Here is a 27,732-nt window from a genome sequence, read left to right on the forward strand (position 1 = left end):
TCTGTGGGTCTGTAAGGGGTTGCGTATCAGCTTATTTGAGGGATTTTGGCAATCCTGGATGAGGATCTACTACCTGTTTTTGTAAGTAAAATTTTATTAGAACGTAGTAACTTTTATTCATTTACGTATTATCTATGGCTGCTTTCATGCTACAACAGCAAAGCAGAATAATTGTTACACAGGCCGTATGCCACCAAAATATTTACCATCTGACCCAAACAGAAAAAGGTTGCCAACTCAGACACACACAGAGCGAAGACCATGTGAACGCACAGTGAGAAGAAGACGGTTATCTACAGGCTAGGGAGAGAGGCCTCAGGAGAAATCAAGAGCAAACGTCAGGGTTTCCCTGGTGGCGCAGTGGTAGAGAGTCCGCCTGCCGATGCAGGAGACACAGATTCGTGCCCCGGTCCGGGAAGATCCCACATGCCGCGGAGCGGCTGGGCCCGTGAGCCATGGCCGCTGAGCCTGCGCATCCGGAGCCTGTGCTCTGCAACGGGAGAGGCCACAACAGTGAGGGGCCCGCGTACCGCAAAAAAAAAAAAAAAAAAGAGCAAACGTCAACCAGGCTGGGAACTGGGTATGAGAGGGAATGGGCATCTCGGCCGATGTGTGGCTCCTGGCCCTCAGCATCTGTTACCGTCTCCTCCTGTCCCCCGCCTCTGCTGCCAGCAGGGCTCAGCTCGAATCTCTAGCCGGGCATCATCACTGTCTGCAGAGAGTCATTGTAGCAGCTGACATCTGTTGAGTGTTTTGTTCTATGACAGGCCACATGTTAAGCACATTACATGCCTCATAGCACTTATCTATCGGTAGACAGGAATCAGAAAGAAGTTGAGGAAGTCGTCCAGGTTCTGATTCAGTCCAGTCTGCCCCCAAAGCCAGGTCTTTGGCCCCGGGGGCTGGAGAACCCAGATCCAGATGAGAAGCTTGATCTGGACCCAAAAGGAGCTCCTGAATGAGCCTGATGGCATGAGGGCCTGGCCATGTGAGCAAAACCAGTCACGGAAGCAGGAAATGAAGATGCCACTGTCATTCCCGAGGAGACTTGGCCAGCCTGTGAATCCTCTGGTTGAAAGTCTGCCCTTTGAAGAACTAACGTGACAACACAATGATCAGTTTCAGGCCCTCCTGCTCTACTTTGAGCTTGTCTCTCTCTGAACGCCAGATTCCTCCCTGCTAAGCAATTTGCAGACTTGGAGATTTCCAGTTCCAGCTTGGTGTGGTTCTACGTTTGACAGGACTCCCTCCCTGTTCGACGCTAAGTGGTCTTAGTAGCAGGAACAGAAGGCTGGGGAGGAGGGTCTGGAGCTGCAGCCCCTCCTTGTAGGAGTACCTGGCAGCCGAGTCCGGAGGAAAGAGGTGGGGCGCGGAGTGACCCCGCCCCTACCGGGCCCCGCCCAGCCATGCCCCGCCCCTCCATGCCCCGCCTCCTGCCCGCCCCGCGGCGCATTGTGGGATCTGGGCGCTGGCTGCGAGGTGGAGGACGCGGCTCTTGAAGATGGGGTTGCAGACGGTGAGACCCTCGCTCCGTATCCCGCACCAGGGGACTCCGCCCCTTCTGGTTCCCGGCACTCAGGTCCGGACCAGGGGCTCTCACCGCCGACCCCGCCCCGCAGGGCTTTACACCCGCCCTGGATGCCGGGGTCTCGGTACCGCACGCTCGGGCTGGGGACCCCACCCAGGCTGCCCCCTGAGCTCGGCTTGCTCCTGCGCTGGAGTTCGGGGTCGCCACCCGGGGTGCAGGTCGTAGGGGCCCGTCACCGCCCACGCCCTGGGCTCTTCCCCGGCGCGACGGTCACGCTGCCCCCTCTGCCCGCAGAGCCCAGTCCTGCTGGCCTCCCTGGGGGTGGGGCTGCTGACTCTGCTCGGCCTGGCTCTGGGCTCCTACCTGGTGCGGAGGTCCCGCCGGCCGCGGATCACGCTCCTGGACCCCAATGAGAAGTACCTGCTGCGACTGCTAGACAAGACAGTGAGTTGTGGAGTAGCGGAGGGGACCTGAGTTCCGCTCGGCTGTGGTTGGGATGCCCCGGGGAGTTGGCGACACCAGACCTGCCTGGTGAGACGCTTGTCATCCATCCTCCAGACCGTGAACCACAACACCAAGAGGTTCCGCTTTGCCCTGCCCACCGCCCACCACGTTCTGGGGCTGCCTGTGGGTAAGAACTGCGGCGTGGGCTCCTTTCCCTGGTATTCTAATAGGGTGAGCCCCCTTCTGGGGTCTCCTGAAACGCGCTGCTTCAGTCTTGTGCCTCCCCACCCCATCACCCTTTCCACACCAGGCTGCGTATCCTCCAGGCTGTGAGGTGCCCTGGGCCACTCTAGGGTGTGGCTTCTGTGCCCCCAGACATCTTCAACTCTCAGCAGTCCTCCCTCCTTCCTGCAGGATTTGCTTATATCCCCGCTGAGCAAGCACTAATCTTTCCCCCATTGCCCAGACCCTCAACTCACTGCTAAGGTCCTGGGCAGTCATTGATAAGAATCTCAGCAGAGGGGAGTTTATGAGGGATCCAGCTGGGGGCTCAAAGGGGTGAATCCTCCCTGCTTGGTTGCTCACTGGGACCCCAGCACGGAGCAAGACGCTTCTGTCCTCTCAAACCTCCCAGATTATTTTGAAAGGTAACAGGAATGCAGCACCTCCACAGGAGTCCTTATGTAGCTCTGCACGTGGTCCCCAGGCCAACATGTCTACCTCTCTGCCCGGATCGATGGCAGCCTGGTCATCAGGCCGTACACTCCCATCACCAGCGATGAGGACCAAGGCTATGTGGATCTTGTCATCAAGGTAAGAAGGTTGGAAGGAGCCCCAGGAGCCCCTTATCCTCCTCCCTCTGGGACCTGTAGAAACTTCCAAGATGTGTTTGATAGGAGGAGATGCGTGTCCTTTGTGGACATGAAGGAAGTATGTGGAATGGGAAGAGAGAGCATGTGTGTCATCCCTGCCCTGCTTCAGGCAGGTTCAGTCAACAGGGGGCTCAGAAACCAGGGACATTCCAAACAAAGTACTTTCCATTCTGTCTTATCAGGTCTACCTGAAGGGTGTGCACCCCAAATTTCCTGAGGGGGGAAAGATGTCTCAGTACCTGGATAGCCTGAAGACTGGGGACATGGTGGAGTTTCGGGGGCCAAGTGGGTTGCTCACTTACGCTGGGAAAGGTAACGGCCTAGCTCCCACGTCTCCGGTGCCCGGCGTCCTCTCCACACGGTGTGGTTCTGTGTGTCCATGTGTGTGTGTGCACGTGGGTAAAGGCCAGCTGCCCCTCCTGTAAACACAGCCCTGACGTTATAGAAAGGCGTGTTCCTCAGCCCCTCTTGACACAGGGATCTGTTCTCCATCCACATGAATTCACCCACTGTGACAGCCCTGGAGATGACTAATGCAAACGCGGGCCTCTCTTTCTCTCTGCCCCTCAGGCCGAGCTATGCAGAGAGCCAGAGATTACGTTCAGCCCTTCCAGTGGGAACAGCTGGGTGCATTAGCAAGCCTGGGAGCTGCTCTGTGCCACTTGGGAAAATAGATTCACACCTGGCCTCATGCCTGTCGCCCTGAGCAGGGAGTGACCCTCTGTGGGAGTTAGCTTATGACTCACTGTGTGTTCCTAAACTGACTCGCAGCTCATAATATGGGACAGACAGTCCTGGCCCCATTGCCCCTGAAGTGTCTTGTTGTCAGGGCTGGCTCAACACCTAAGCTCCAGGATCAGATTCCACAGCAGCTGCAGAACTGGCCTGGGACGTATTTTCGATTTTGCATTTGTTTACTTAGTTTCCTGAATTGACTGTTCTTTCACCCCTCTCTCCACTCGACTTCTCAGGGATGTTTAGCATTCAGCCCAACAAAAAGTCTCCACCAGAACCGCGAGTGGCCAGGAAACTGGGAATGATTGCCGGCGGCACAGGTTCTTGTCCCCTGCTCCCTCCCACCATTGTGACTGTTGCCGTGGCAGCTTCCAGGTGACCCTCAGAAGGTTTGGTAATCATGGCCAGACTTAATCAGGGCATTCCCAGCAATGCCTAGAGCTCCCCAGTTGCTGCAAAACAAAATCATAATGAGGTAGAAACCCCCCAAAATCTATTTTAACTGACAGAATGAGAGAAACAAATCATGTGGGCTCTCCGGAGACCTCAGATGGAATGAATCTAATAAATTTTAGGTGAGAACAGAGAAGCAGCTAAGAATAGGACAGTGGAGAAGACAGAAAATTAACATTGGACATTTCCCTATGTTAGACACTCTGCTGGACTCTGTATGTGTCTATGACATAGGTACAAGCCTTCCCATTTTACGGATGGGAACACAGAGGTTCAGAGAGGTTGAATCATTTCCACATGGGTAGAGGCAGGGTTAGTGTGCAGCTCTGCTCAGTTCCAAAGCACGTGCACTTAACCTGCATGTCCAGGGCTCCAGGCATCTCAGCATTGAATCAGTAGGTACTTGCAGTCATCTGTGATACTGGAGCCTTAGCCTCCAAGGGACTTCCAGAGAGTCTTGGATTGGTTCCTTAGAAGGATTTCAGCAATATGAATTTATGTGAATTTTGAGCACGTGACCACAATTCACCTACAAGATATGAATTTTAGTGAGTTTGGGGTAAAGGGCCTATCTGTCCAGAAACGTAGGTGCTGTGAAGACACGGGGAGTGTAGAGAATTAGGACACAAAGGAAAACAGAGTGAAGGGGTGAGTGAGTAGAATTAAGATGAAAGGGTTGGGCAGCTAAGGAGCAGGGATGGGGAGGGTGGCCACCGCATCTCACCGTGGGGCATCTGTGTGCAGGAATCACCCCAATGCTGCAGCTGATCCAGGCCATCCTGAAAGACCCAGAAGATCCAACCCAGTGCTTTCTGCTTTTTGCCAACCAGGTTGCGTTGCTTTTCTCAGTCCTGGGACTTCAGAGTTACTGTGTGGGGAGAGGTATGGTACCAACGGGCAAAACGAGCCCAGTGCCTGGCTCAGCCTCTGGCCAAGGCCTCCCTGCGGGTAGAGGGTCCTCTTCCACAATAAGGAGGACAGAGCACTGAGCCACATTCCCTCCCTGGCCCGCAAGGAAAGAAAAAAAGAAAACATTTAAGGAGTCTAGTCCTGAGTATAGAAACTTGCTCCTTGAGTCTCCTTTGTTAAATATTCTGTCTTTATTCCTTCATACTGTGTAAATAAAGGCTGTTCCCCTCTCCCTCCCCTCATCCTAGCTCCCTAAAACCCTTGCTTATTCCCTAGAACTTCAATTTTCTTTTTCTTTCCTGGTTGGAAAGTTGTTACAGCAGAGAACTTTATGTTGTTGTGCTTAGGAACCTGAGAAGGTTCCTAAAGACTTTGCTTCTCCTCTTCATTTCAGACTGAAAAGGACATAATCTTACGGGAGGACTTAGAGGAGCTGCAGGCCCGACACCCCGACCACTTTACGCTCTGGTTCACTCTGGATCACCCCCCAGAAGGTACCCTCCCCATTTCTGGACATCCCCAAATCAGGGCCTCGCCCATCTGTGGGTTCTGGTTTCAGTGAAACCGACCCTGCCCGACACTGCCAAACTCTGAGCTCATGGACACAGTGGTCTCCTGGACTCTTCCCCGCGGTTCCTGTTTACCGGTGGGTGCAGGGCTGGCCGTGCCGCTGAAGCTGGCTGAGTAGACCCGTCCAGCTGCCGCTACAGCTCTGTACCCTCTCAGGAGCCTTTCTGGACTGCCACCACCCCACCCCGGCCCCGCACTGCACCCCACTGCCAGCATGGATCTGGAGTGTCATTCTCTCCTCTCCCCATGCAGATTGGGCCTACAGCAAGGGCTTTGTGTCTGCCGACATGATCCAGGAGCACCTGCCCGCCCCAGGGGAGGATGTGCTGCTGCTGCTCTGTGGGCCACCCGCGATGGTGCAGCTGGCCTGCCACCCCAACTTGGACAAACTGGGCTACTCGCAAAGGATGCGGTTTACCTACTGAGCATCCCCTCACTTCCCTGGTCCCACTGCCGGCACTTGCCCCCAGTCAGCCCTCAAATGCTATAAGCCCTAGATGCCCTTCCCGACAGTGTCAGCCTTTTTGTCTTTCTCCGGAGCTGGAATCTGGATGGTCCCTGCGGGAACAACATCCTTATAGCCGTGGAAGAGGGCCAAAGCCGAGTCATCTCCTGGAAGGCTCCCCAGTCTCCCTGTGATGAAACATCCAGGTCAGGCTCAAGGAGCAGACTCTTCCATGGGTCAGAAAGAAGGGAGCATGTACATTTGTTCCCAGACTGGCTAGTTCCTTCGTGGCATCACACTCTTCTTTGTGTCTGTGGTTAGAGCAACCTGTTTAATGGGTTTGATTGAACATTTGGTGCTTAACCCATAGCAGACTGTGTGTGCGGTGGGGGGTGCAGACTTAGAAAGCTAATCTTTTAGAGGCAACAGGAGAGGAGGAGATGGTCTCTTCAGACCTCAGAGAAAGGGATCTGAAAGATGTGTTTGTGTGTCTGTCTCCCTCTGCCCCTGCCGAGGCTGGAGGGAAAGGGCTCCCCACGATCTAAGACTGTTACTGTGGCAGAAACCTCTGGCTTATGCAAATAAATGGGGCTAAGGCCCTTGTGTTCTACCGAAGCGGTGGTTGTGTCTGGGGTCCTTTTTTCCAAGGCTATTCACGCCTGAGAATCTTGGGAGGAAGGGTTTCCCAGCACAGAATTTCCCCCGGGTCTTCCAAAGAACCTTTGAGCGGTTGTACCCTGTGCTGAAATGTGAGCCGCCACCAAACTCCACACTCATCTTAGCAGCTGTCTCTGCAGAGCCAGAAGCTCAGCTTCTCCCTGGAGAACTTCTAAGGTGGAGGAAGGAGAATACAAGTGAGAGGGAAGCTTTTGGAGCCCAGGTGCTGTGAAGACCCCTCACAGTCGTCCTTGGTTTGGCCACTCCTTCCCTCCTTCCTTCTCTTGGCCCTTTCTTCACTGCATTTATCCTTCAGGGTACCTGGCAAATAAGTCAAGGTATTGTCTTTCTATTTGGAAGAGAAGCCTTGTCCTTTAAAAAGTAACCTGACACCACCAGCCCTAGCCAGACTGGTTGGTGCCTGGACAGAGTTGGCCCCCAGGTACATCTGTCCTGACCGCCCTTCTCCTGCTCCAACAACCTGGCCCAGTCCACTCCCTCCCAGCGTCACACCAGAGCCACCTCTTCAGATCTTCTCTTAGTCACACTGGAACAGAACAATGCATCAGGTCAGGAGGAATGTCGGCATTGTTTTTCTGCATGGAACTGTGTACTGCTTCCCCTGGGGCCCCTGGAAGAAAGGCTTATGGACGCTCCCCAGGGTAGAACCATCACTAAATTGTGTTACTGGTATTCCATCAGACATGTCTTGATCAGCTGGTGTGTGTGTGTACTGGGCTCTGTGAGACACACTCGGCTACCTCACCTCCAAAAAGGAAAATCTTGCCTAGGGTTGTTGGGCTCACACAGTGAAGCAGCCCAGCAAAGAGAATTTCCCACACAGAAGCTCATTCCTTGTCTCGCACGGGTTCCTGCCTTATCCACTCAATATACAAACATTAAGGACCTGCCACATGCCAAGCACTGTGCTAGGTCCTGAGGATTCAACCATGACCAAGACTGTTCTTAGACCCCAAACAACTCATCGTCTAGAGTAAGACAGCGATAAATAATTACAACACAGTGTGGTTAATACAAGGTGCAGATGGGAAGGGTTTGGAAAAGATTCTGAGAAGGAGGAAGAGAAGAAAAAAAGTTTTTTAGTTAACAGCCTCGTAGCAGGCGCTGTGCTAAATGATTGTGTAATTGAATCCTTATTATAATCCTGTGAGTCTGAGATTAAGGATATGCAGAAGGTCATACAGCTGGTCAGTGGCTGGCAGAGCCTGAATATGAAGCTAGGATGGTCTCAATCCAAAGCCAAACCTAGAACTGGGAATTGTAAGTTGCTTGGATCCTTTGGCAGAGAATGGGGGCATGAGCAATCCAACAGAAAGACCAGCATGTGCAAAAGCCTGAGGAGCAGAAGAGAAGTTCACATTTGGAGAACCAGGCAAGTTCATTGAGGCCCAAATGCCAGAGGGAAAGTGGAGGAAGACGAGGCCTGGGAGCAGGTAAGAGCCTGGTAACGCCATGCTGAGAAACACACTCAGTCCTGTGGACAGCACACGTTTCTGAGGGTTTTATACAGCGGGCAGCACATAATAGCTAAGGTTTGTGAAGAATTTACGATTTGCCAAGCATCAAACTAAGAGCCTGCATAAATTATCTCAATCCTGACAAAGAGCCCGTGAAACAGCACTATTTTATTCCTGTTTTTCAGACGAGGTACTTATGATGTGGAGCGTTCGGTAACGTGCTCAAGGTGAGAGCCTGGCCAGGGACAGAAGCCTGGGTCTATGTGACTCCAGAGCCTGATACGCTTTTAACCAGCACCAGAATTAATCCCACTGCCCTGAAGCAGCCATACAGGATCATACTAAAGTACCTTCTCTCTGCATCTAGAATAGACTGGTCACGTACCAGCCTTGGGAGAAGTGAGAAGTGTCAGTCGCCTAGGCGAGGGCTGCAGCACCCCGCGGTCGCCCTCTGGCCGCAGCGGGAGCCCGGGGCGGAGCAGGGAGTCCCCGAGGAAGACCAGTCAGCGCCGCCGCGCTGTTTCTAACCAGGAGCCTGCCTGCCTCGTGCCTCGCACACGACTGGCGCTCAGTAAATATTTACGGAAGGGAGGGAGGAGCCATGAGGTTGAAAAAGAGAGATTAAGAAGTGCCCAGCCTAGAGGACAAGGTGCAGGGTAGGAAATTCGGCATTCCTTCGTAGGGTTCGGTCTAATTCCCTGAAATTCCATCCCCATCACGCGCCCTAGTTTGCAACTTGGGGGCGTGGTCCCCGCAAGGCCTTGAGAGGGGGGTTTTACGATTGGAGCAGAGCGAGGGGGCGGGGCCCGGGCGCAGGAGGCGGGGCCGAGGGGAGAGGACCTGCGATTGGGACTTGAGGCACCGCCGAGCCGCGGAGGGGGCGGGGGCCGTCAGGAGGGGCGGGGACCCGCGATGGGGAGGCGGGGCCGAGGGAGCGGGCCTGTGATTGGGACTGAGGAAAGATTGTCGGGCTGGAGGGAGTGGGGCTAGATGGAGGGGCGGGTCCCGCTCGGGGCGGGGCTGAGAAGCCGGCCTGTGACTGGGCCTCGCTGAGGCCAAGGGGGCGGAGCGCCCGTGAGGACGTGACGCTCCCGCGGAGGTGACGCCGTGCGGTTGCGCGCCCCTTCCGGCGCGGGGAGGGCGCAGAAGATTCGGGCCGCTCGGCCACAGGCCGTCTCTAGCGCCGCGGGATGTAGCGCGGGGTCCGCGGCCCCGAGCAGAGCCCGCCGCCCGCCGTAAGTTTCCCGGGGCTCCGCGGCGAGCGGGTGGGAGGGCGGGGGTCGACCGGAGCGCGAGGACCCCCGGGAGCCTCGGCGTGGGCCTGAGGCGGCAGCCGTGGAGCCGGCCTGCCCGGGCGTCCCGAGGGCTCCGAGGGCCCCGAGACCCCCGCCCGAAGCCGGCCGCGCCTCCGGCCACTCCGCGTCGGGTGTCCACGTTCGTGGTCCCTCCCGTGCGCGCCGCGTCCCCCGCTGCCAACAGCCGCGGTGGCTGCCGTGCCTCCCAGTCGTCGGGGTGAGACGTCCGGATTTGGGCTCCGACTCGGGCCCGCCAGGCCGGAGCTGAGCCTGGTCCCAACGCCGCGCGAGGCCAGCGCGGAGGGGCTGCAGGCCTGGGTCGCGGAACCGCCTCTCGGCTGGGAGTACCCGCCTGTGGTGGCCTGAGGAGCTCCAAGGTTCCTAGACCGTGAGTGTGCGCCCACCTTGATGGGGGAGAAGGGGATGTTGGTGGACAATTTGCCTTTGTTTAAGGTAGTCCCAAAAGCTGCAATGTGAGCAAAACCTAAAGTACGTTAGGGAAAAACGGAATTTCATTCTCTCAGAAATCTCTCATTGATGCCATCCTATGTTTGAGATTTTTGGTCAAGCCTTCGAGTTTGAAGAAAATAGGTATGTTTCTCCTCGGTTTCTGGTGCTACATTGGCGAAAGGGAAACTGACAAGGCGAATTTCATTTACATAGTTTCAGGTGTCAGAGGAGCAACAGGAGGCTTACTAAGTACTTAGCTGGATTAACCAGTTTCCCCCCAGTATGTAGAAGAAAGGCTAGAAAACACAGCAGGGACTATATAGGCCACTGACTTAACTCAAGCGAACGCTATAATGGCTGGTTCTTTTCTGAAACGAAGTGATCTTGGGATCTGTCTCCAGCTTTTCTCTCTTAATAGGGGTTGCGGCACCGGTGATGGAGCAACTGTTGTTCCTTAGGTTTTTCAGCATCCATACAGTACTAGGAACTTAGGCAGGGTGGTGTCAGACAGGTTGCAGCGTCAGGGTAATAGTTCGCAATTTGCAGCCACTAAGTTTCTTTATCCCAGGAGTAACTTCTGTGTTACCTTATAGTGGTTGATACTTGGGGAATCAATCTTGTTCCCTGTGAGCAACGTCTTAGGGTTAGACCTCCACAAAACTATACCTAACTTCTGAGTAGAATCTGAAAGCATTCCATGCTCAGTGGCCAAGAAATTACATGATCCCCAGGGGATAAACAAATTGTAAGCAAACACTTTGCCTGCAACTAGGAAGGAAACTCAGACAAGGGCGCAGCCTTAACCCGGTAGGCTCCCCATTGCTAATGGATAAAGTGCACCACCGTAGGTGGGCTTTTAGGCTGTCTCCAGTTTCTTAAGTCTGGCCTCATTTTACCTTTCCAAGACTTCCTTATGGAAGGTGGATTATTCACTGCCCTGGGGACTTTGTTCTTTCAAGCCTGCCTAGGTTCATAGCACTACCCTTCTGGAATGCCTGGATCGCATCTTTACTTATCAAGATCCTTTCTTAAAATCTTCCACCATACCTTTCCTGATTATTCCAACTAAAATTGAGCTTTTCTTCTGAATTCCTCCAGCACTTTATGGCATTTAGCCTTGTAGTGGTTTTAGTAGAAAACAGAAGTTACTGCCTCCTCTTAAAATAGAGGCCAGCAGCCATGCGAAGCCACTAACTGGTCTCTTTGCCTTCTCTGTAGCCGGACAGTGCCACGTGTGTTGTGTATAATCAATAGTATTCGCAGGTGGATAAAAGACATTTGAACTTCGTTCTCGGCCCGAAAGTTTTTTCTTTATTTTTCCCTAAGAAATCTCCTTGACTCCTTTACTATAAAGCCACACGGAAAGTCTTTAACACGCTTGCTACAGTCTCCTGTCCCATCTACTTGTGATCATGCTGGTGAACTAAACAGTCATCTTTAAATCCAGAAGCTTTATTAACACTAGTGGGGTATTTTCTGGTGCTGGTACTCATCAAAGTTGTTACATTTTGTCCTTAATGTCCATTTGTCCCTCATGGCACCCGCTGGACTTTGTTCCTCTCACTGAACTCAAAGTTGATTCCCTTTTCCCGCTCAGAAATGTTGGGGACGTGATTAATGTTCATAAAGTTTTAGCTATCTTGGATTGAAGAGATCCTTGAAAGTGCCCTCTAGGCAAACTGATTCCAAGTGATTGGCTTTTAGACGTGCACCTAGTTTGCTTTTGTTTCATCGGGGCTTTCACAGTATAAAGTTATCACTATAATGTGTAACTATAGTGGCCATATATGTGTAATTTACTTAAAAGCCAGGTATTAAAAACAAGGACTGGTACGAAACGCCTTCATATTCCTGTATACTTTACTTTTTTTCTTTTTGTCATGGCATTTGAAAAGCTTACCTGTCTCTGGGATCAAAAAAAACAGACCCCTTCTGTTGGGATAGCTTTATCTGGAGAAGAGCTACAAAGAAAGCTACGTTGTGATTTTTCGCTGCAGACTCTAAGTCAGTGACACTGTGATCAAATAGGAAAGCTGAGGCTCCCTTACTGCAATTTGATAGTTTTCAAACATAAGTCTTTGCCTTGACTCATTTACCCCCCAGCAGTGCTATGAAAGCACCTTCCCTAAGAAAGAGAGCAGATAGAGGAGAAGATGGCTGTGTTCTTTGTCTTTACTGCTAGGCTAGCCTTGCTTTAGAACAATGTGAGTCATGTAGGCCTAAGATGGAGCTTACCCATGGAACCTCTGAGCGCCCAGAGACCCCAGATTAAAAACTCCTAGAAGAAGTTTTGTGCCTTTGACTCCAGGGAAGGAGTGTGCTGTAGCCTGGAAAACTTGGGAACTGGTTCACAAAATAAATGTCTCCAAAAGTGTGAGCTAAATAAACTCACCAGTAAATGCTGGCAGTTAAGAATCAGTCCTTTCCCTAGTTTGGCACCAGATGATCTTAGTTATAGGAGCACAAGCGCCTCCCCGCCTCCACAGCTTTATTCTCTAGTGTCATAGGGTTATCCAGCTGGAAAGCTTAGTGGTAAAGATTTATCAGCGTGAGTTGAAGAAATCCCATCAAAAATGCACTCAGTGCAGTCTGGCCCAATTATAATTGCTATATTGGGTGTGGCGAGTTTGAGGGAAAATGTGTTTCCTCTAAAATAGGTAAGGATAGGAAAGCTAGTAGAAAGCTGAAGTACCTTCCGCTCTCCTGAGGTTCCCAGAGTCAGTCTTAACACTTTAGGGGCGGAGGCTGGTGGTATATAGTAGAAACTGAAACGCTTGCTTGCAGTAATTCCCAGCTGTTTGTGAGTGGCCCACTCTGTCAAGTGATATTTTCAGGTCCTAGCATTCATCATTGGCTTTTCTTTCTTGCCACACCTCCGACCCCTCTCTCTCCCTTTCCTGTCCCTGTGTTGTTACAGTTTAGAAGACCCAGCTGGACAGTGGACTTTGCTCACTGTGGTGACATGACAGCACTCAAAGTAACTGAACTTAGTGTGTGGCCATCCTAGTTTAGGGGTTCTCCGTCCACTGTCCTCCTGGAGCAGTGCAGTTGTATCACTGGTTTTGTACATATCACAGATTACCTTATGCCATCTGATTACAGGCTCTTCCAAGACAATGACTTAACTTGTTCAACTTTGTATTTTGCACAGTACCTTAAAGTGCCTTAGGGTGCTGGCCCTAAATACATTTGTTAAGTATTCAGTGAATGTGTTGGCTTACTCTGGGGAGAGGGACAGGAGGAAGCCCTACAAGCACAAGTCCATAAACCCTTAGCTAGCAACAGAAGCTAATAGGTCGTATGCTTCTTGCCTGGAATGCTGCCTCATTCATTCATTCATTCATTTTGAAATACGTGTTCTGACCAAAATCAGGGATATGTATAAATTTGTGATCCATGTAGTGTTGTATCCCAGAACCCGAGAATATCTGTATCTATATATCTGGCTTAAGCCTTAATGGCCACCCCTCAAATACTGGCAGCAGTATTCTAGAATAGCTGAGTATATTCCCCTTTTCAGACTTCTCCAAGATGCCCAAAGCTATTTATGTTTTTGCCCCAGTATAAATTATTTCTTATTTAAGCTGTTTATTCAGTAGTACTTCACTTTGAGGAAATATGTTTTGTGGTCAGCTTATTGAGAAAGATTTCCCAATGTTTCTGCTTACGTGGGTTGCCTATCTCTTGAGGTTTCAGAGGCCTCCAATTTCCTGTTCTCCTTGGGCTCAGTTGTTGGCTATGACTATGGGCTGGCGTCTCTCTTGTCAGAGTCTTGCACATTTGGAGGAAGAGGAACTGCCTGTGTGTTGACACCGAAGACAGGTCTGCGTGCACTGAGTTATGGGCGTCTGTTCTCTTGAACCAGCTCTGCCAGTAGCTTTCAGCTGTGCTTGGTGTGTTGAGCGTAGCATGACTGTTTTCAAACTTGAGGATTGCCCTCACCTGACTGCATATATCGCATGATAATCCCTGAGAAGGAATTGAGATCACTGTTGGGTAAACAAAGAACTGGTACAAGATGCCAAAGGTGGATGTCTGTGAACAGCCACCGGGGAAGGACACGGTGCGCAGGGCTGTGCTGACTGCCCATAGGAAAGGTGTGGGTTGCCCGAGCTTCCGTTTCCTCCCCGTCATGCAGCTCGCCCCGAGTGCAGGTGTTGCCTGGCTCTCTTTGCACTGCCCTGTGCTTTTCGGGGCTCAGGTGACCCCAGTACAAGAAAATGTGGATATTCTGGCTCCTCCTGCTGCGAGCAGGAAACGCCTTTGTTGCGGGGCTGGAAATCTTGGGGCACTTTTCCCCTCCTTTCCATACGCCTTCATCTCCCTGGGACCTGATTAAAGACTACTTCCTTACAGGATCTATGTGCCTGTCTCAGGTCTCTGAAAAACTCGTCTGAATGGGGCGTAGGTCATCAGCTATGGCTACTGGGACAACTCGCTGAGCCGGTTGTTTGGTGGCAGAGGGCAAGGCTGGGCTGCCTCCTGCCTTCAGCCTCCCACATCCAGGCAAGTTATTGCTGCTGTGAGGGGCGGCTGTGTGGAAAGCTTGCTGTCCAGGTGTCGAACCCGGGCTGTGATCCTATAAGAGAAGTAGTAGACCTGGCAGAGAAACTAACCACTGGGCACCTAGCCCACAGCCGAGTTCCTTTTGTGTGCGAGGCACACGTGTCAGCATTTGTAGGTAAGGCCCACCGAGTTCAGTCGGCAGTTAGCTCACGTCTAAGCCGGGGGCCTCGCAGCGGTCACAGCAGGTGTCGGCCTCCTCGTCTGCCTCCTGAGTCTCAGGGCCAGGACTTTGCAGGGCAGACTAGCTCTGGGGCTGGTGGGCTAAACTCCGCTCCGTGCGCGTGGGAGGGACTTGCGGGTGGGTAGCTGCTCTTCTGTGGTGACCGTTTGGTGCAAAAAACAAATCCTTTGGAGGCAAGCAACTAGGTTTTCAGCCTTATCTTTAAGATTAGTGAGGTTCCAAGTAAAGGGTGATAGTTAAGAGGAGAACAAAAGCACTTAACTGGCCTCTAGGACTGGAGGGGCTGTGAGTCCAGGGGCTGTGTCTTAGTCCCTGTGTATTGTGTTTGGTGTTTGTGTTTGCTTTCAGTGTCTTCCATCACAAGGAACTCTCTGCCCCCTGGGGCCGAGAGACCCCACCCTTTCCCCAAGCTGAAGCCGCAGAGCATTGAGGTACCAGCCAGATGTCTTCTCACAAAGGACCTGTGGTGGCCCAGGGCAGTGGGGCTCCTGCCGGGAACAGGGAGGCGGACACAGTGGAGCTGGCTGAGCTGGGCCCCCTGCTAGAGGAGCAGGGCAAGCGGGGCGTCGCCAGCCCAACCAAAGTAAGTTGTCCCCCCAGGGCCCGCCTCTCCCCTGTTGGTCTCCCAAAGGGACTCTCCCTACCCCAGTCCTCATCACGCTGTAGTGTAGCTCTTTTTATCTGTTTTTCCCACTAAGCGGTTGCTTATACCCCAGTGCTTAGCACAAGACCTGAAATCCTGCAAGTGGCCAGTGCCTGTCTGTGGTTGAAGCAAGGAAGCAGTCAGGCAAGATTAGGCTTCGTATAATGAACAAACAAAAACCCCGGTAGCGAGTGAAGTAAGCCAGAAAGAGAAAAACAAATACTGTATGCTAACACATATATATAGAACCTAAAAAAAATGGTTCTGAAGAACCTAGGGGCAGGACAGGAATAAAGACGCAGACGTAGAGAATGGACTTGAGGACACGGAGAGGGGGAAGGGGAAGCTGGGACGAAGTGAGAGAGTGGCATGGACATATATACACTACCAAATGTAAAACAGATAGCTAGTGGGAAGCAGCCGCATAGCACGGGGAGATCAGCTCGGTGCTTTGTGACCACCTAAAGAGGTGGGATAGGGAGGGTGGGAGGGAGATGCAAGAGGGAGGAGATATGGGGATGTATATATATGTATAGCTGATTCACTTTGTTATACAGCAGAAGCTAACACAACAGTGTAAAGCAGTTATACTCCAATAAAGATGTTTAAAAAAAGCCAACGTGTAGCTTTGACAAGGTGGAAGTCTCTCTCATAGAGAGAGAGTCTTGGAAGTAGCCGCCACAGGCTGGTATGGACGCTGCACCCGGGAGGCACCTGTCCTGCTCTTCCATCTCATTCTTACTGTGTCACCGAGGGGCGGGGCTGGGGGAGCAGGGCCCACCCTTCCTGAAAGCACCTGGCAGCGCTTCATGCACATCGGTGTGGTCTTTTCATTTTGCCTGAGCAAAGTTGCAGTAGCATTGCCACCCTGAGTGAAACCAAGGACTCCGTTACGGAGGGGGAGACGGGTCTGCATCAGTCTGTGTCGCGAAATCTAAGAGGACGCATCACAGGGGAAAGAACAGCCGGGAGGAGGAGCCGCTGTCCGCACACGGCCCGGAGCCTCTCCTTGGGAGGCGAGGGCTGTCGGACTGCATGCTGTGTGTCAGGCTTCTGTGCAGCTCAGGAGGGCCTGCAGCTTCTTTCCGGAACCAGTTCTGAGGCCCTGCTCCTCCTGGGAGCTGCTGTGGATGCAGAGTTTCAGTCGCCGTGGCACCCCCAGAGCCAGTGAACAGAGAACTGCACAGATTTAAATTGTTAGGGGAATCTCTGAAACTCCGTCTTTTTCATTCTTTTGAGCATTCAGTGATCTGGAAGAGAGAAATATTCGGGAAAATGGAGCAAGTTCAGAACCGCTGTGTTAGCGATAAGGGTGGGCTTTTGGGACTTGCAGAGCATGTAGGCCTGGTGCGCTAGTCCCATGTGCCTCGGGTGCCAGTCTCCATCCGTCTGTCCCCCATGTGCTGCGTTGGGCTTTCGCTCCAGCATTTACGGAGTTGTAAACTCGTGCACTGTCATGCCGTAGGAGAAAAGGCCACAAGGCCAGTGTGTGGGAGAGACGCTGGGCAGAGAGCAGTGAGTTGGGGTTTCTCTGGATCGCTCACTCTGGACTAGGGAACTCCTGGGGTGTGTGTGTGTTTCCTTCGTTCCTGCAGGCCGAAGAAGAGCGGGCACGCGCAGTGCCTCAGGAAGAGGAGGAGGAGGTGCGGGTGCTGACGCTGCCCCTGCAAGCCCACCATGCCATGGAGAAGATGGAGGAGTTTGTGTACAAGGTCCTGTCCTGGAATGGGGAGGGCAGGCTCACCTGGGCTCCCCGCACCTGGCGGGCACGCCCTGGGGGGAAGAGCTTTCGCTCCTGTGCGTGGGCTTGCTTTCCTTTACGGTGAAGTAAATCAAGGGGAATCTGGCTAAATTTTTACTGCCTACTGTGTTGGCGTTGCTCAGAATATATTCTAAAACAGGAGTTCTTACCTGTTTTTGCTATTAGTCCCTTTGGCAGTCATCAAAATGTTAGAATGTGATATAGTAACACGGCACCTTTATTAATACGTTAGCTATGCATGACAAGCTATAATGTATTTTATTAGAATTTATCATTTCTAAGTGGTAATCAGTAGAAATAATATTTTGATATCTGCAAAACTAGTGTATGAAAATATCTGTGATTTCTATTGGTGACAGGGTCACAAATTCTAATACTAGACTTGCTCACACTTACAACTGGGGGAAATGTTAAATTTAGTTAGAAGTGATTGAAAATAAAAATTTTTTTCCATCCAAATTTCCAACACAGTCCATTGTCCATACGTCCCAGGTTAAGAAGCCCTGCTTTGAAAAGTCATAGGCTCAACCCAGTGAGAACGTAGTATCTAAAGGGGGGAAAGGATGGACAGGCGGCCACCAGAGCCTCCGGGGGCAGAGGGCAGAGGGGTAAATGTATATTTTTAAAACCATATATATAATTTCTATTTCCTTGTTTTCATTCACTACATCTACTGAATTTTAAAACTCAAGTAGCTGAAGGGAGGTCCTGCCATATTCTCTTTAAAGACTGAGAAACACTTATCTACTTACCTAAGCGTATCCAGGTGAACTATCATGACACAGAACAAAGCCATTCACAAGTCGTCGGTCCTGGGGCGACCTCGCTCGTGCTGTGTCTTGGCTTCTCTGGCCTCAGGCTGGCCCCACCGTTCCCTGGGCCCCTCTGGAGCCAGCCTGACGCTCTCCTTCACCCCTTGTCCTTGGGGCGGCTCGCGTCCTCGGGGCCCCGCTCAGAGAGTGTGTGGTTGCAGGTCTGGGAGGGGCGCTGGAGGGTCATCCCATACGATGTGCTCCCCGACTGGCTGCAGGACAACGACTACCTGTTGCACGGCCACAGGCCGCCCATGCCCTCCTTCCGCGCCTGCTTCCAGAGCATCTTCCGCATCCACACGGAGACCGGCAACATCTGGACCCACCTGCTTGGTGAGTGGTATGGGTGGAGGATTGGACTTTCTGTCTCCTTAAACGCCAGCACTTGTACAGCCTTTGTCCATGGGAAAGAAAAGCAACGTTGTTGTGACAGTTTGACAGCTGGCATCGTGCCTTTAAACTACCAGTGAGCTTGCTGGGCCCTTCGTCGCTGGTCTGTAAGGCGGGGGTGGGGGGGCCTAGAAGCGGAGGAGATGACGTCCTCTGTGGTCAGAACCATCCCCGGTGCAGGCAGCTCCTCCCACTTCACAGTCCCCGCGGTAGAAACAAAACGCCAGCATTTCAGAGGATGCTCTTTCTGTCTGGGTTTGTGTGACGGGTGCCGTTTTCTCCGGAAGTTGTCGACTGCGGTGCCCACAGCTCAGCCTGTAGCTTTAATGCTGGCTTAAATCATCACACGTTCCCTTTTTCCTCAGGCCTCTTTTCTCTCCGTCCTGTAGGTTTTGTGCTGTTTCTCTTTCTGGGAATCCTGACCATGCTGAGACCAAACATGTACTTCATGGCCCCCCTTCAGGAGAAGGTGGTGTTCGGGATGTTCTTCCTGGGCGCAGTGCTCTGCCTCAGCTTCTCCTGGCTCTTTCACACCGTCTATTGTCACTCAGAGAAGGTCTCTCGGACCTTTTCCAAGTGAGTGAGAAGAACGTCGGTAGGGACACCTTGTGATCCAGGTCCTGGCAGCGTCCTGGAAACTCCAGCAACTCCTAAAGATTCCCTGATGTGCCAGAGGAAGGGCTTTCTGTTTTGCTGGTATAAGAGGATCAGGAAACTTTTCTCTTAAGTCCTTCATGAGAAGTTTCACTGCAGCCTCCTTAACAGATGGAGCCCAGTTGTGGGTATATTTTCTCCCTGTGCAGTGCTGCCCTTTGTGAAACTTGGAGTACCAGTGGGCTGCTCTCTCGGACCGAGTACCCAGTCCTGTCCTACCTTCCTGGTGGCCCAAGCCGTTCAGGGCGTGGCAAAGTTTCTGTGCTCCGTCCTGCTGGAGCTCCGACCCACCGGTCCAGTGAAGCTTATCTTTGCTGCCCGCCTATTGCTGGAAGCCCCAGATGTCCATCCTCTAAGGCTCTCCTTATTCCCCAGTTCTGAGCCTGGAGTTCTGTTTGTTTGCTTTTTTTGTTGGTGGTGGTGGTGGTTTTGGAGGTGATGGTGAGTTATTTTGTTTTTCTCAGTAACACCAGTAACAAGAATACATTTTTATCTTTAAGAAGTCGACTAAAACAGAACAGTACACCTTAATAATACTCCCAATTTAAGGGTTTTGTTTTTAGAACTCAACCTATCCGAACTGGGGAATACTCAGAGCCCTTCCTGCGTGGAAGCTGGAGACTGGCTGGAATATGGTGGAATTCCTGAATTTAAGTATCCATGAGGGGGATGTAGCTGTTCACAGCCAGGGGAAAGGGATACAGTTCAGACTTTTCCACTGCAAAATAGAAGTGCTTGACCTCATGGGGTTTTGATTCAGGATATAGGACAGATCGTATGGGAAGTGAGGGGCTGGGGGCGGTCACGTCTGAGAGCCGCTGGAGAACAGAAAGCCCTAGGAGCTCTTCACTTCTCCCACCGCTCCGCTCATTCTGTGGCTTTTTTCAGGCTGGACTACTCAGGGATCGCCCTGCTCATCATGGGGAGCTTCGTGCCCTGGCTCTATTACTCCTTCTACTGCTCCCCGCAGCCACGGCTCATCTACCTCTCCAGCGTCTGTGTCCTGGGCATCTCTGCCATCATTGTGGCCCAGTGGGACCGGTTTGCCACTCCTAAGCACCGGCAGACAAGAGCAGGTGGGTCGGAAGACAGAGCGGAAACCTCATAGGTATTTGGACCTTGAGTCCAAGGGGTCAACCCTGGGCCCTGACCTGTGTTTAGAACTGACCTGTGTTTAGAACTGATCTGTGTTTAGAACTTTCAAAACAGCGTGCATTTTCAAAGCTCAGTTCTCCCCCAGGTTTCATACTATTTCAGTAAAATGTTAATAGGACAGATAATTACCAACCTGGTCAATGAGCTACAAGTATAGAAATGACTGCTCTTATATTTGGTTTGAGGAAGTTAAAAAATGTACAAAGCAGTCATTTTAGTAACCTGAGGGTCGCTGAGCTCAAACCAAGGGGCTAAAATTAAACCACCCAAAGTTATTTTACTAAGGAATGGAAGGCTTGGCTTGGTAAGTAAAATACCTTGGGCATAAACACTGTTACCAAGTAACATGATGGCTGTGAGCATAAACATCTTCCTGTTGTCTCATCCAGACTCAAGCTTTATTACTCGCAGCAACACATCGATTAGCACTAGTCTTCGGTCCCTTTAGACTTAACATCTGCTGTGTTTTAACCTTCATTTAAAATAATTAAGTATTCATCAAGTGCCGACCATGTGCCAGACTGATGCTTTACCAAGGCCGTCTGCAGAAACGGAGAGGCAGTCCCTGCCCTGCGGTTGCGTGTACGGCCGTGGTGTTGAGCCGGCACCCATTCTGTCCGTCCGTTTACTTACTTTGTGTCCAGTGGCCACTGACGACTTCCAGTCTGGGTCTCTCTGTCTCCTCAGGAGGTCAGGGTCCTGACCTTAATGGGAAACCTGTCTTGCTCCTCCCTGGCTGGCAAACTACCTGAGGCCTCACCATGTCGGTTCTGTACCCAAGGCAGCCATCAGGAAGTTCTGACCTACATGGTCGCCTCGGCTGCTTCACGGATAGTGAAGAATGTGAGACGTTTGTTCTTGGCGCTCCTTAGGAGGGAATAGCTATATCAGCATCTACACAGCCTTCTTCCCATTCTGAATGTTAAAGAAGTGTCTGCTGAGTGTTCTCCATCTTGCGCTAAATTTCCAATAAACATGTACTGTTCACCAGAAAGTAGCTCATCAGAGTGAGACAGCAGTGCCTTCCGAGCGGTACTGTTTCCATGCCTGACGCTCTTGTGTCTGCTTTGTTCAGGGGTGTTCCTGGGGCTTGGCTTGAGCGGCGTCGTGCCCACCATGCACTTTACAATCGCGGAGGGCTTTGTCAAGGCCACCACGGTGGGCCAGATGGGCTGGTTCTTCCTCATGGCTGTGATGTACATCACCGGAGCCGGCCTTTATGCCGCGCGGATTCCTGAGCGCTTCTTCCCTGGAAAATTCGACATATGGGTAAGAAACGACACTTCAGTGGGGCCTGTGGTGGTGAGACCGGCCCACAGGTAGAGCTCGGAGTCAGAGGCAGTGAGAGACATGGGTCAGGTAGTGTCTGGGGGTGCACACGAGTTCCTACATGCATGTCCATGCATGTAGGTGGGAGAATGGCGGGGAGGGGAGTGACCGATAGTAACATTTTGGCGTATCCCTGACAGGGCTTAAAAATTTTTTTTCTCCAACAAATCTATCACTTTTATGATGTAAAAAACTTTAGGGAGGAACGAGGAGAGGCGAGTGCCTTCTCCACTGCCTCCAGCCTTCCGTGCCATCACCCTGAGGCCCCTCTCTTGTGTTCCTGCAGTTCCAGTCTCATCAGATCTTCCACGTCCTGGTGGTGGCAGCCGCCTTCGTCCACTTCTACGGGGTCTCCAACCTTCAGGAGTTCCGATACGGCCTGGAAGGGGGCTGTACTGACGACTCCCTCCTCTGAGCCGCCCCGCAAGGGCACAGCAGGAACTTCCCAAGTGCTTTTAAAATAACTTCTTTGCTGAAGTGAGAGGAAGAGTCTGAGTTGTCTTGTTTCTAGAAGAAACCTCTTAGAGAATTCAGAACCAACAGAGCTTCAGCCCACTTCACACTCACCGGGCAATAAACTCTCCATTCCCTCGCTGAGAGCAGTGGGGATGGGCAGACGTGGCCGCACGCCCCTCGGTAAGGCGACTACTGTCCCCTCACAGAGACGGGGCTTTGAAGCTCATGTTGAGAGTTTACCCCTCCTCCAACCGTTCTGGGGAAAAATGATGGACTGGGACTCTTCAGAAATTCTGTTTCTGGAAGAAACTGTCCCTCCCTCACCCCTGTCTTGACTTTGTAACCTGGCTTATAACAGGCCATCCGTTTTTGTAGCACACTTTTGAGAAACAGTTACAACCTCGTCCATCTTTCTAGGGCCTGGACTTGCTCACACAGCAGGAAGAGCAAAGCCACCAACTTTTACACAGCTGGCTAATCATGGAAGTGTGTCCAGGCTTCAAATAACTTGAGTTTTAATGTTTTCTTGGCAGAGTAATGTAAAATTAAAGTGGGGAAAGATATTTAATATTTAATACTAAGCTTTAAAAAGAAACCTGCTATCATTGCTATGTATCTTGATGCAAGGACTATGATGATAATAAAAGAGTACAGAAGACACTTGGCATTCAAAGATTTAACATGTGTGGTCTCAGCTATTTGCAAAGGATTAAGTCCAAAGGATTAAAACCAGTAAAATCATTGCGGATTCTGCTGAGGCACAAATCTGAATCATAGGTATTGACAGGCTGGCGTGTGCGGGCCAGCGAATGAGCCTAACTGAACTCCTAGCACGTGCTGCTCCAGGCCGCTTTACGTGTCTCCACTTAGCGCACAGACATTTCCTGGAGAAGCTGGTGTCGTGCTGCAGTAGAGTTCAGTAATTAGAAGATACCGGGCTTCCCTGGTGGCGCAGTGGTTGAGAATCTGCCTGCTAATGCAGGGGACACAGGTTCGAGCCCTGGTCTGGGAAGATCCCACATGCTGTGGAGCAACTAGGCCCGTGAGCCACAACTACTGAGCCTGCGCGTCTGGAGCCTATGCTCCACAACAAGAGAGGCCGCGATAGTGAGAGGCCGCGCACTGCCATGAAGAGTGGCCCCCGCTCGCCACAACTAGAGAAAGCCCTCGCACAGAAACAAAGACCCAACACAGCCATAAATAAATAAATAAAATTTAAAAAAAAAAGAAGATACCTGCCTTGTGAGCATCAAAGGTCTACTACATGATATTAATACTCTAGACTTTAGTTCTTTTAAAACTGCCCTGATTAAGGTCTCTTCAAGAGGTTATTCCATGCCTTTTTGTGCCTTTGCAAATTTTCCCCAGCCTGACAACGAGTTCTGTTCATTGGATGCAAAAGGCCTGCAGTAGTCACTTCTGAGCTAGTGTAGGCATTGGACGGGAATCTTTTTTTTTTTTTAATTTAATTTCTGGCTACGCCGGTCTTAGTTGCAGCACGAGGGATCTTCGTTGCAGCATGCAGACTTCTTAGTTGCAGCATGTGGACTCAGTTGCAGCATGTATGCGGGATCTAGTTCCCTGACTAGGGATCGAACCCGGGCCCCTTGCACTGAGAGCGTGCAGTCTTACCCACTGGACCACCAGGGAAGTCCCCACATGGGAATCTTATTGAGTTGCAGAGTTGGGTTCACTTTAAGGGTCAAGTTTGTACAACTAGGAGAACAAGTGATCCTTTTAAAACTAATCCAACTAGGCCAACAAATCTCTACCTCCAGTGGTAATCAGGGAAGTGTAAATTAAAACCAAACTGATAAACCATTTTACTCCTACCAGATTGGCACAAATTAAAAGTCCTAAGACTGAGTGTTGGTATGGATGTGAAGCAGACCAGATGCTGCTGGTGGAACCATAGGACCACTTTGGACATGGTGGAGTATACATGTTACAACATTCAAACATTACATGAAACAATACAATGTGAGATGCATCTGATATCTATCCTAGGTTACTTCATTTAAAAAATGCTGGTTCTGGGGTTTCCCTGGTGGCACAGTGGTTGAGAATCCGCCTGCCAACGCAGGGTACACGGGTTCGAGCCCTGGTCTGGGAAGATCCCACGTGCCGCAGAGCAACTAAGCCTGTGTGCCACAACTACCGAGCCTGCGCTCTAGAGCCCGCAAGCCACAGCTACTGAAGCCCGCGCACCTAGAGCCCGTGCTCCGCAACGAGAGGCCACCGCAGTGAGAAGCCCGTGTACCACAATGAAGACTGACCCACTGCTCGCCGCAACTGAAGAAAGCCCGCGCACAGTGACACAGCCAAAAATAAATTTTTTTTTAAATGCTGGTTCTGACCCACTAAGTTTCATAACTCACCAATGGGTCACAACTCACATTCTGAAAAACATTACCCTTGAGAAACTCAGCTTGTACTAACAGATTCATTGTAGCTTTGCCTAGTAGCAACATACTGCAGACAAGCCAACCATCCAGAACTTTGAGTGGAAAAATAAATCTTGGTTTATTCTTATGATGAAACACTATTTAGCAGTGAGAGCTAGTTACAGTGATGACAACATGGTTGAATCTCAAGATTCAGAGGAGGGAGTGGGGCTGCTTGGAGTAATATATCTGGTGTGATTGCACTGATGTACTGTTCAGAAATGTGCAAAGTTAATGATAGCTTAAGGGTATAAACGGTAAATACTTTAAAAAAGGAAATGTTAATTCAGAAAAATGGTTACCTCTGAAGGGGAAAGGACAGGGTAACATACTGGATATTTCTAAAGTAAAGCTTATATTTATTAAATTGGAGGTGCATACCTGGGTATTCTTTATACTGTCATCACTTTTTCTTGCATATATAATAAGTATATCTGTTTAATACAAAACATTTTTAAATTTAAAAAAGTACTTAGGGAGCTGATAGCAGAAGTCTCAAACTGCTGACCTGCAGGCCGCAAACATTCACAAACGTGACCTGTTTGGAAACAGTCAACCTCGGCCCAGTAGCGGCTGTGTCTTTACAGAGGGCTGCACTCTCAGGTTCATCCTCGGCCCTACCCAGCAGTGTGGTCACCTGCTTGGCCCCCGGAGGCATCTGAGTTTGCAACCACTAGTATAGAAAGAACTGGAAGGAAACAGACCACATCTGGTCCAACTCCATCCATGTTGTGCTTGAGGAAATATGAGACCCCCAGCAATTGGTGAGACCCCATGTGTATGTGCTCCATCATCTTCCAGTAGACAGGACCAGGGAAACAGTCTGAGCGAGACATCTTCTTTGATGTCTTGAGCATCTTCTTTGTACTTTTCATGTTATTTTGTCTTTATTTTTAACCCTGTTAAGTAGGTGGTATTATCCCATTCCACAGATGAAGAAATTAAGGCCCCCAAAGGCCAAAACTTTTTCACAAGATGACAGGATTGCAGTATCTGAATCCAGATCATTCTGACTTAAACCCCAGGTTCTAAAGCCTCAGATCATTTAAAAATCCTGATTTCACTATCCCTTACCTTTACCAAAACTGCTAACTAGCAGCAGGTGAATATTACCTTCTTTCTCTAACTGCATGCTATGGTTCATTCACTTCCTAAATACTTGTTGAGGACCTGCGGTGTGCCAGGCAATATAGGAGAAAAGTAAGTGATGACAGAAACATTGATAAGTTTTGATTAAAGAGAGGCCAAGAATAAAAGCTAAGAATCTGACTCTGTCCTCTTCCTATCAATAAGTAAACAATTAGGGAAGAGACTAATCTGTAGCTATAGAACATCTATTGTCTTGCAATCTAAAAAAGGTTCAGCACCTTTGGAGAAGTTTGGGAGAAGTCCTTGATGTAAAAGCGGTTCACAGAGGAGTCCCATCTCCCCCAGAAAGTGCCTTCCTTAGTATCTGTGTTATCACTGGTCAGGGGCAGGAACCAGCCCTTGGGAGGCATGAGGTAGGCCTGGGTGCAAATTCATGATGAATTTCAAAGCAGCAGCTGGGCCCCTGCTGTGATTACATTCAGTAATTAAGAGGCACATTCTCATTTCTGCCATACTCTGGTGGCACAAAAATGCAATGCACTCTGCCTAGCTGGTTTAGAGATTTGACCTATATTCTACGTACCTGATCTAGAGTTCCACAGCACATCCCCGTTTTCCCTTACTGAAACCCTTCAGTAGCTGTAAACACCCAGAGTCATCCCTGGAGTCCAAACAAAAAGGCAGGGCAATGTGTGGAACCTGGGTGATTTGACTCACCTCATGCAGACACAGCCCTCCAACAACGGACTTAAGAAACTCAGAATCACTCTGGGCTGTAGCGTACTGAGTCAGATGTCCAAACGACTCGAAATATTCTCACTTGAGGACTGTGTTCCCACAACTTAAGCACTCAGAACATGCTAGGGCTGTACCCTTGAAGAAAACAGAAGCCTGAACTAGTTCCCACAGTGTGCTGGCTTTCTTGCTAGCAGTTTCTCCATCTTTTACTCTCAGGAAAAGGAGTGCGCATATTCTAAACAAAGCCTCTTTTATTAAGTTCCCTCTCATATTTGGAAAAATTCAGTTTAGCAGCCAGGAATTAGGCAATATCATTAAAGCATCTGGGTGCTATTCTGCAACCAGAAAACAAGGTATTATTTTTATTTAAATTATACATATTTTTAATTCACGTGATGCAAAATTCAAAAGGCATAAAAATATACAGAGGAAAAAATCTCCCTCCCGCCCTGTCTCCCAACCAACCAGTTCCTCTCTCCAAAGAAACTAATGTTACTACTCTATTTTGTATTATTCCAAATGCAATTTTTATACATATACAGGCAAGTATGACTATTTATATTTCCCCAACCCTTTTACACAACTAATAGCAAAGTATGCACACTTTTCTCAACTTCATGGTACTGAACTGTATGGATGTACTATACGTTACTGAACCAGTCCCCTACTGATGGGCGTTAAACTTGTTTTCAATACAATCTACAAACAACCTTGCACACACATCATTTTACATGTGTGTGAATGTATACACAGGATAGATTTATTAAAATCGCTGTTAAAGGATATCTGCATTCATCACATTTTGGTGAACTTTTCCAAAATGCCCCCCATAAAACTTGTACCAATCCTGCACTCACAATATGTAAATCAGAGAATTTTAGATCAGAGATACGATATGAGAGATGGAAACACTACGTAAAATTAGACTGCTACCCACTTGGCTATAGTTTTATTATCCCTAAAGAATCAAAGGCCCCACAGAGGAAAACAGTACAAACACAACTGGTTTGGACCTTCACATGAACTGAATCAAGGAACCTCATTCCCTTCTGAGCTACTGAGATAAGTGCGCCGAAATCAATCAGAAGCTCCGCATCCAAGAGCTGTGAAAGGCAGCAGAAGCGGAATAGGGAGATGAGGACTCCCGGGACTTCTAAGAAGATCCTTCGCAATCTCCCTCGCAGTGTGCAGCTTCTAGAGACCGCCAGTTCCTTCCACTTAACTGTCTCGGAGTGCAGAAGCAGAGGAGAACCACCCAGTGGTGATGACAGGCCCGACTGGGATGCAGAGAACGCTGAAGTCCATGGTCGAAGGACTCAGAGGATTTTCACCACAGCGATGGTCGGCCCGAAAAGGCCATTGTGGACAATGGAAGTGAAGAAATTGGAAGCCTCCGTGGGTTTTCTCGATGTAAGAGGGCTCCTGAATACCTGTCAGGTAAAACACGCCCTGCAGTCAGCCCCTTAGCTTAGAAAGCTCTGGAATCCTCTCAGTCCGCCGCGCCTCGCGGCCCTGGGGAACATCGTCTCAGCCGGTCACCTGGCTGGGGCTGCACCCAGGCCCTCGCGCCCGAACCCCCCTCCGCCCCCAGTTCCCCGCCCCCAGTCACCCAAACCCTCCTCGCTGCTTTCTCCAGACTCGCAGAAGCCGGCAATGCACACCCGCGGGTCACGTGAC

The 27,732-nt window shown here is 50.5% G+C and overlaps 3 protein-coding genes across 7 annotated transcripts in view; all 3 read left to right on the top strand.

The window, feature by feature from the left end:
- Nucleotides 1-560: 560 nt before the first annotated feature.
- CYB5R1 (cytochrome b5 reductase 1) lies at nt 561-6,571 on the top strand. 5 transcript variants are annotated; one of them, XR_014296377.1, is made up of 9 exons: nt 561-1,579; nt 1,823-1,972; nt 2,087-2,159; nt 2,679-2,785; nt 3,027-3,156; nt 3,816-3,899; nt 4,777-4,914; nt 5,336-5,435; nt 5,764-5,785. XR_014296377.1 is itself a non-coding variant. In XM_082648688.1 (9 exons), the coding sequence occupies exons 1-9, from the start codon at nt 1,502-1,504 to the stop codon at nt 5,934-5,936; spliced, it is 939 nt and encodes a 312-aa protein (XP_082504814.1). In that variant the 5' UTR covers nt 571-1,501; the 3' UTR covers nt 5,937-6,571. The 5 variants fall into 5 exon arrangements, 4 of the variants coding, with proteins under 4 accessions (XP_082504814.1, XP_082504815.1, XP_082504812.1 ...); XM_082648688.1 differs by having other exon boundaries at nt 571-1,516; nt 3,816-3,954; nt 4,863-4,914; nt 5,764-6,571; XM_082648689.1 differs by having other exon boundaries at nt 575-1,516; nt 4,777-4,862; nt 5,764-6,571.
- Nucleotides 6,572-9,208: 2,637 nt separating this feature from the next.
- On the top strand, nt 9,209-22,442 carry ADIPOR1 (adiponectin receptor 1). The gene is made up of 8 exons (XM_082664393.1): nt 9,209-9,326; nt 14,932-15,166; nt 16,822-16,938; nt 17,962-18,133; nt 18,580-18,766; nt 19,733-19,920; nt 21,075-21,268; nt 21,615-22,442. Exons 2-8 carry the CDS (start codon nt 15,026-15,028, stop codon nt 21,741-21,743), a joined length of 1,128 nt encoding a protein of 375 aa, XP_082520519.1. The 5' UTR covers nt 9,209-9,326; nt 14,932-15,025; the 3' UTR covers nt 21,744-22,442.
- A 4,090-nt stretch (nt 22,443-26,532) lies between these two features.
- KLHL12 (kelch like family member 12) overlaps nt 26,533-27,732 on the top strand; it is a 28,101-nt gene continuing 26,901 nt past the window's right edge. The window contains exon 1 of the mRNA XM_082669583.1: nt 26,533-27,492. Coding sequence (XP_082525709.1) covers nt 27,190-27,492 — 303 coding nt within the window. The 5' untranslated portion in view covers nt 26,533-27,189. The remainder of the gene's footprint in view (nt 27,493-27,732) is intronic.

This window comes from Grampus griseus (assembly GCF_964374135.1).
Source record: "Grampus griseus genome assembly, chromosome: 1".
NCBI classification, from domain to species: domain Eukaryota; kingdom Metazoa; phylum Chordata; class Mammalia; order Artiodactyla; family Delphinidae; genus Grampus; species Grampus griseus.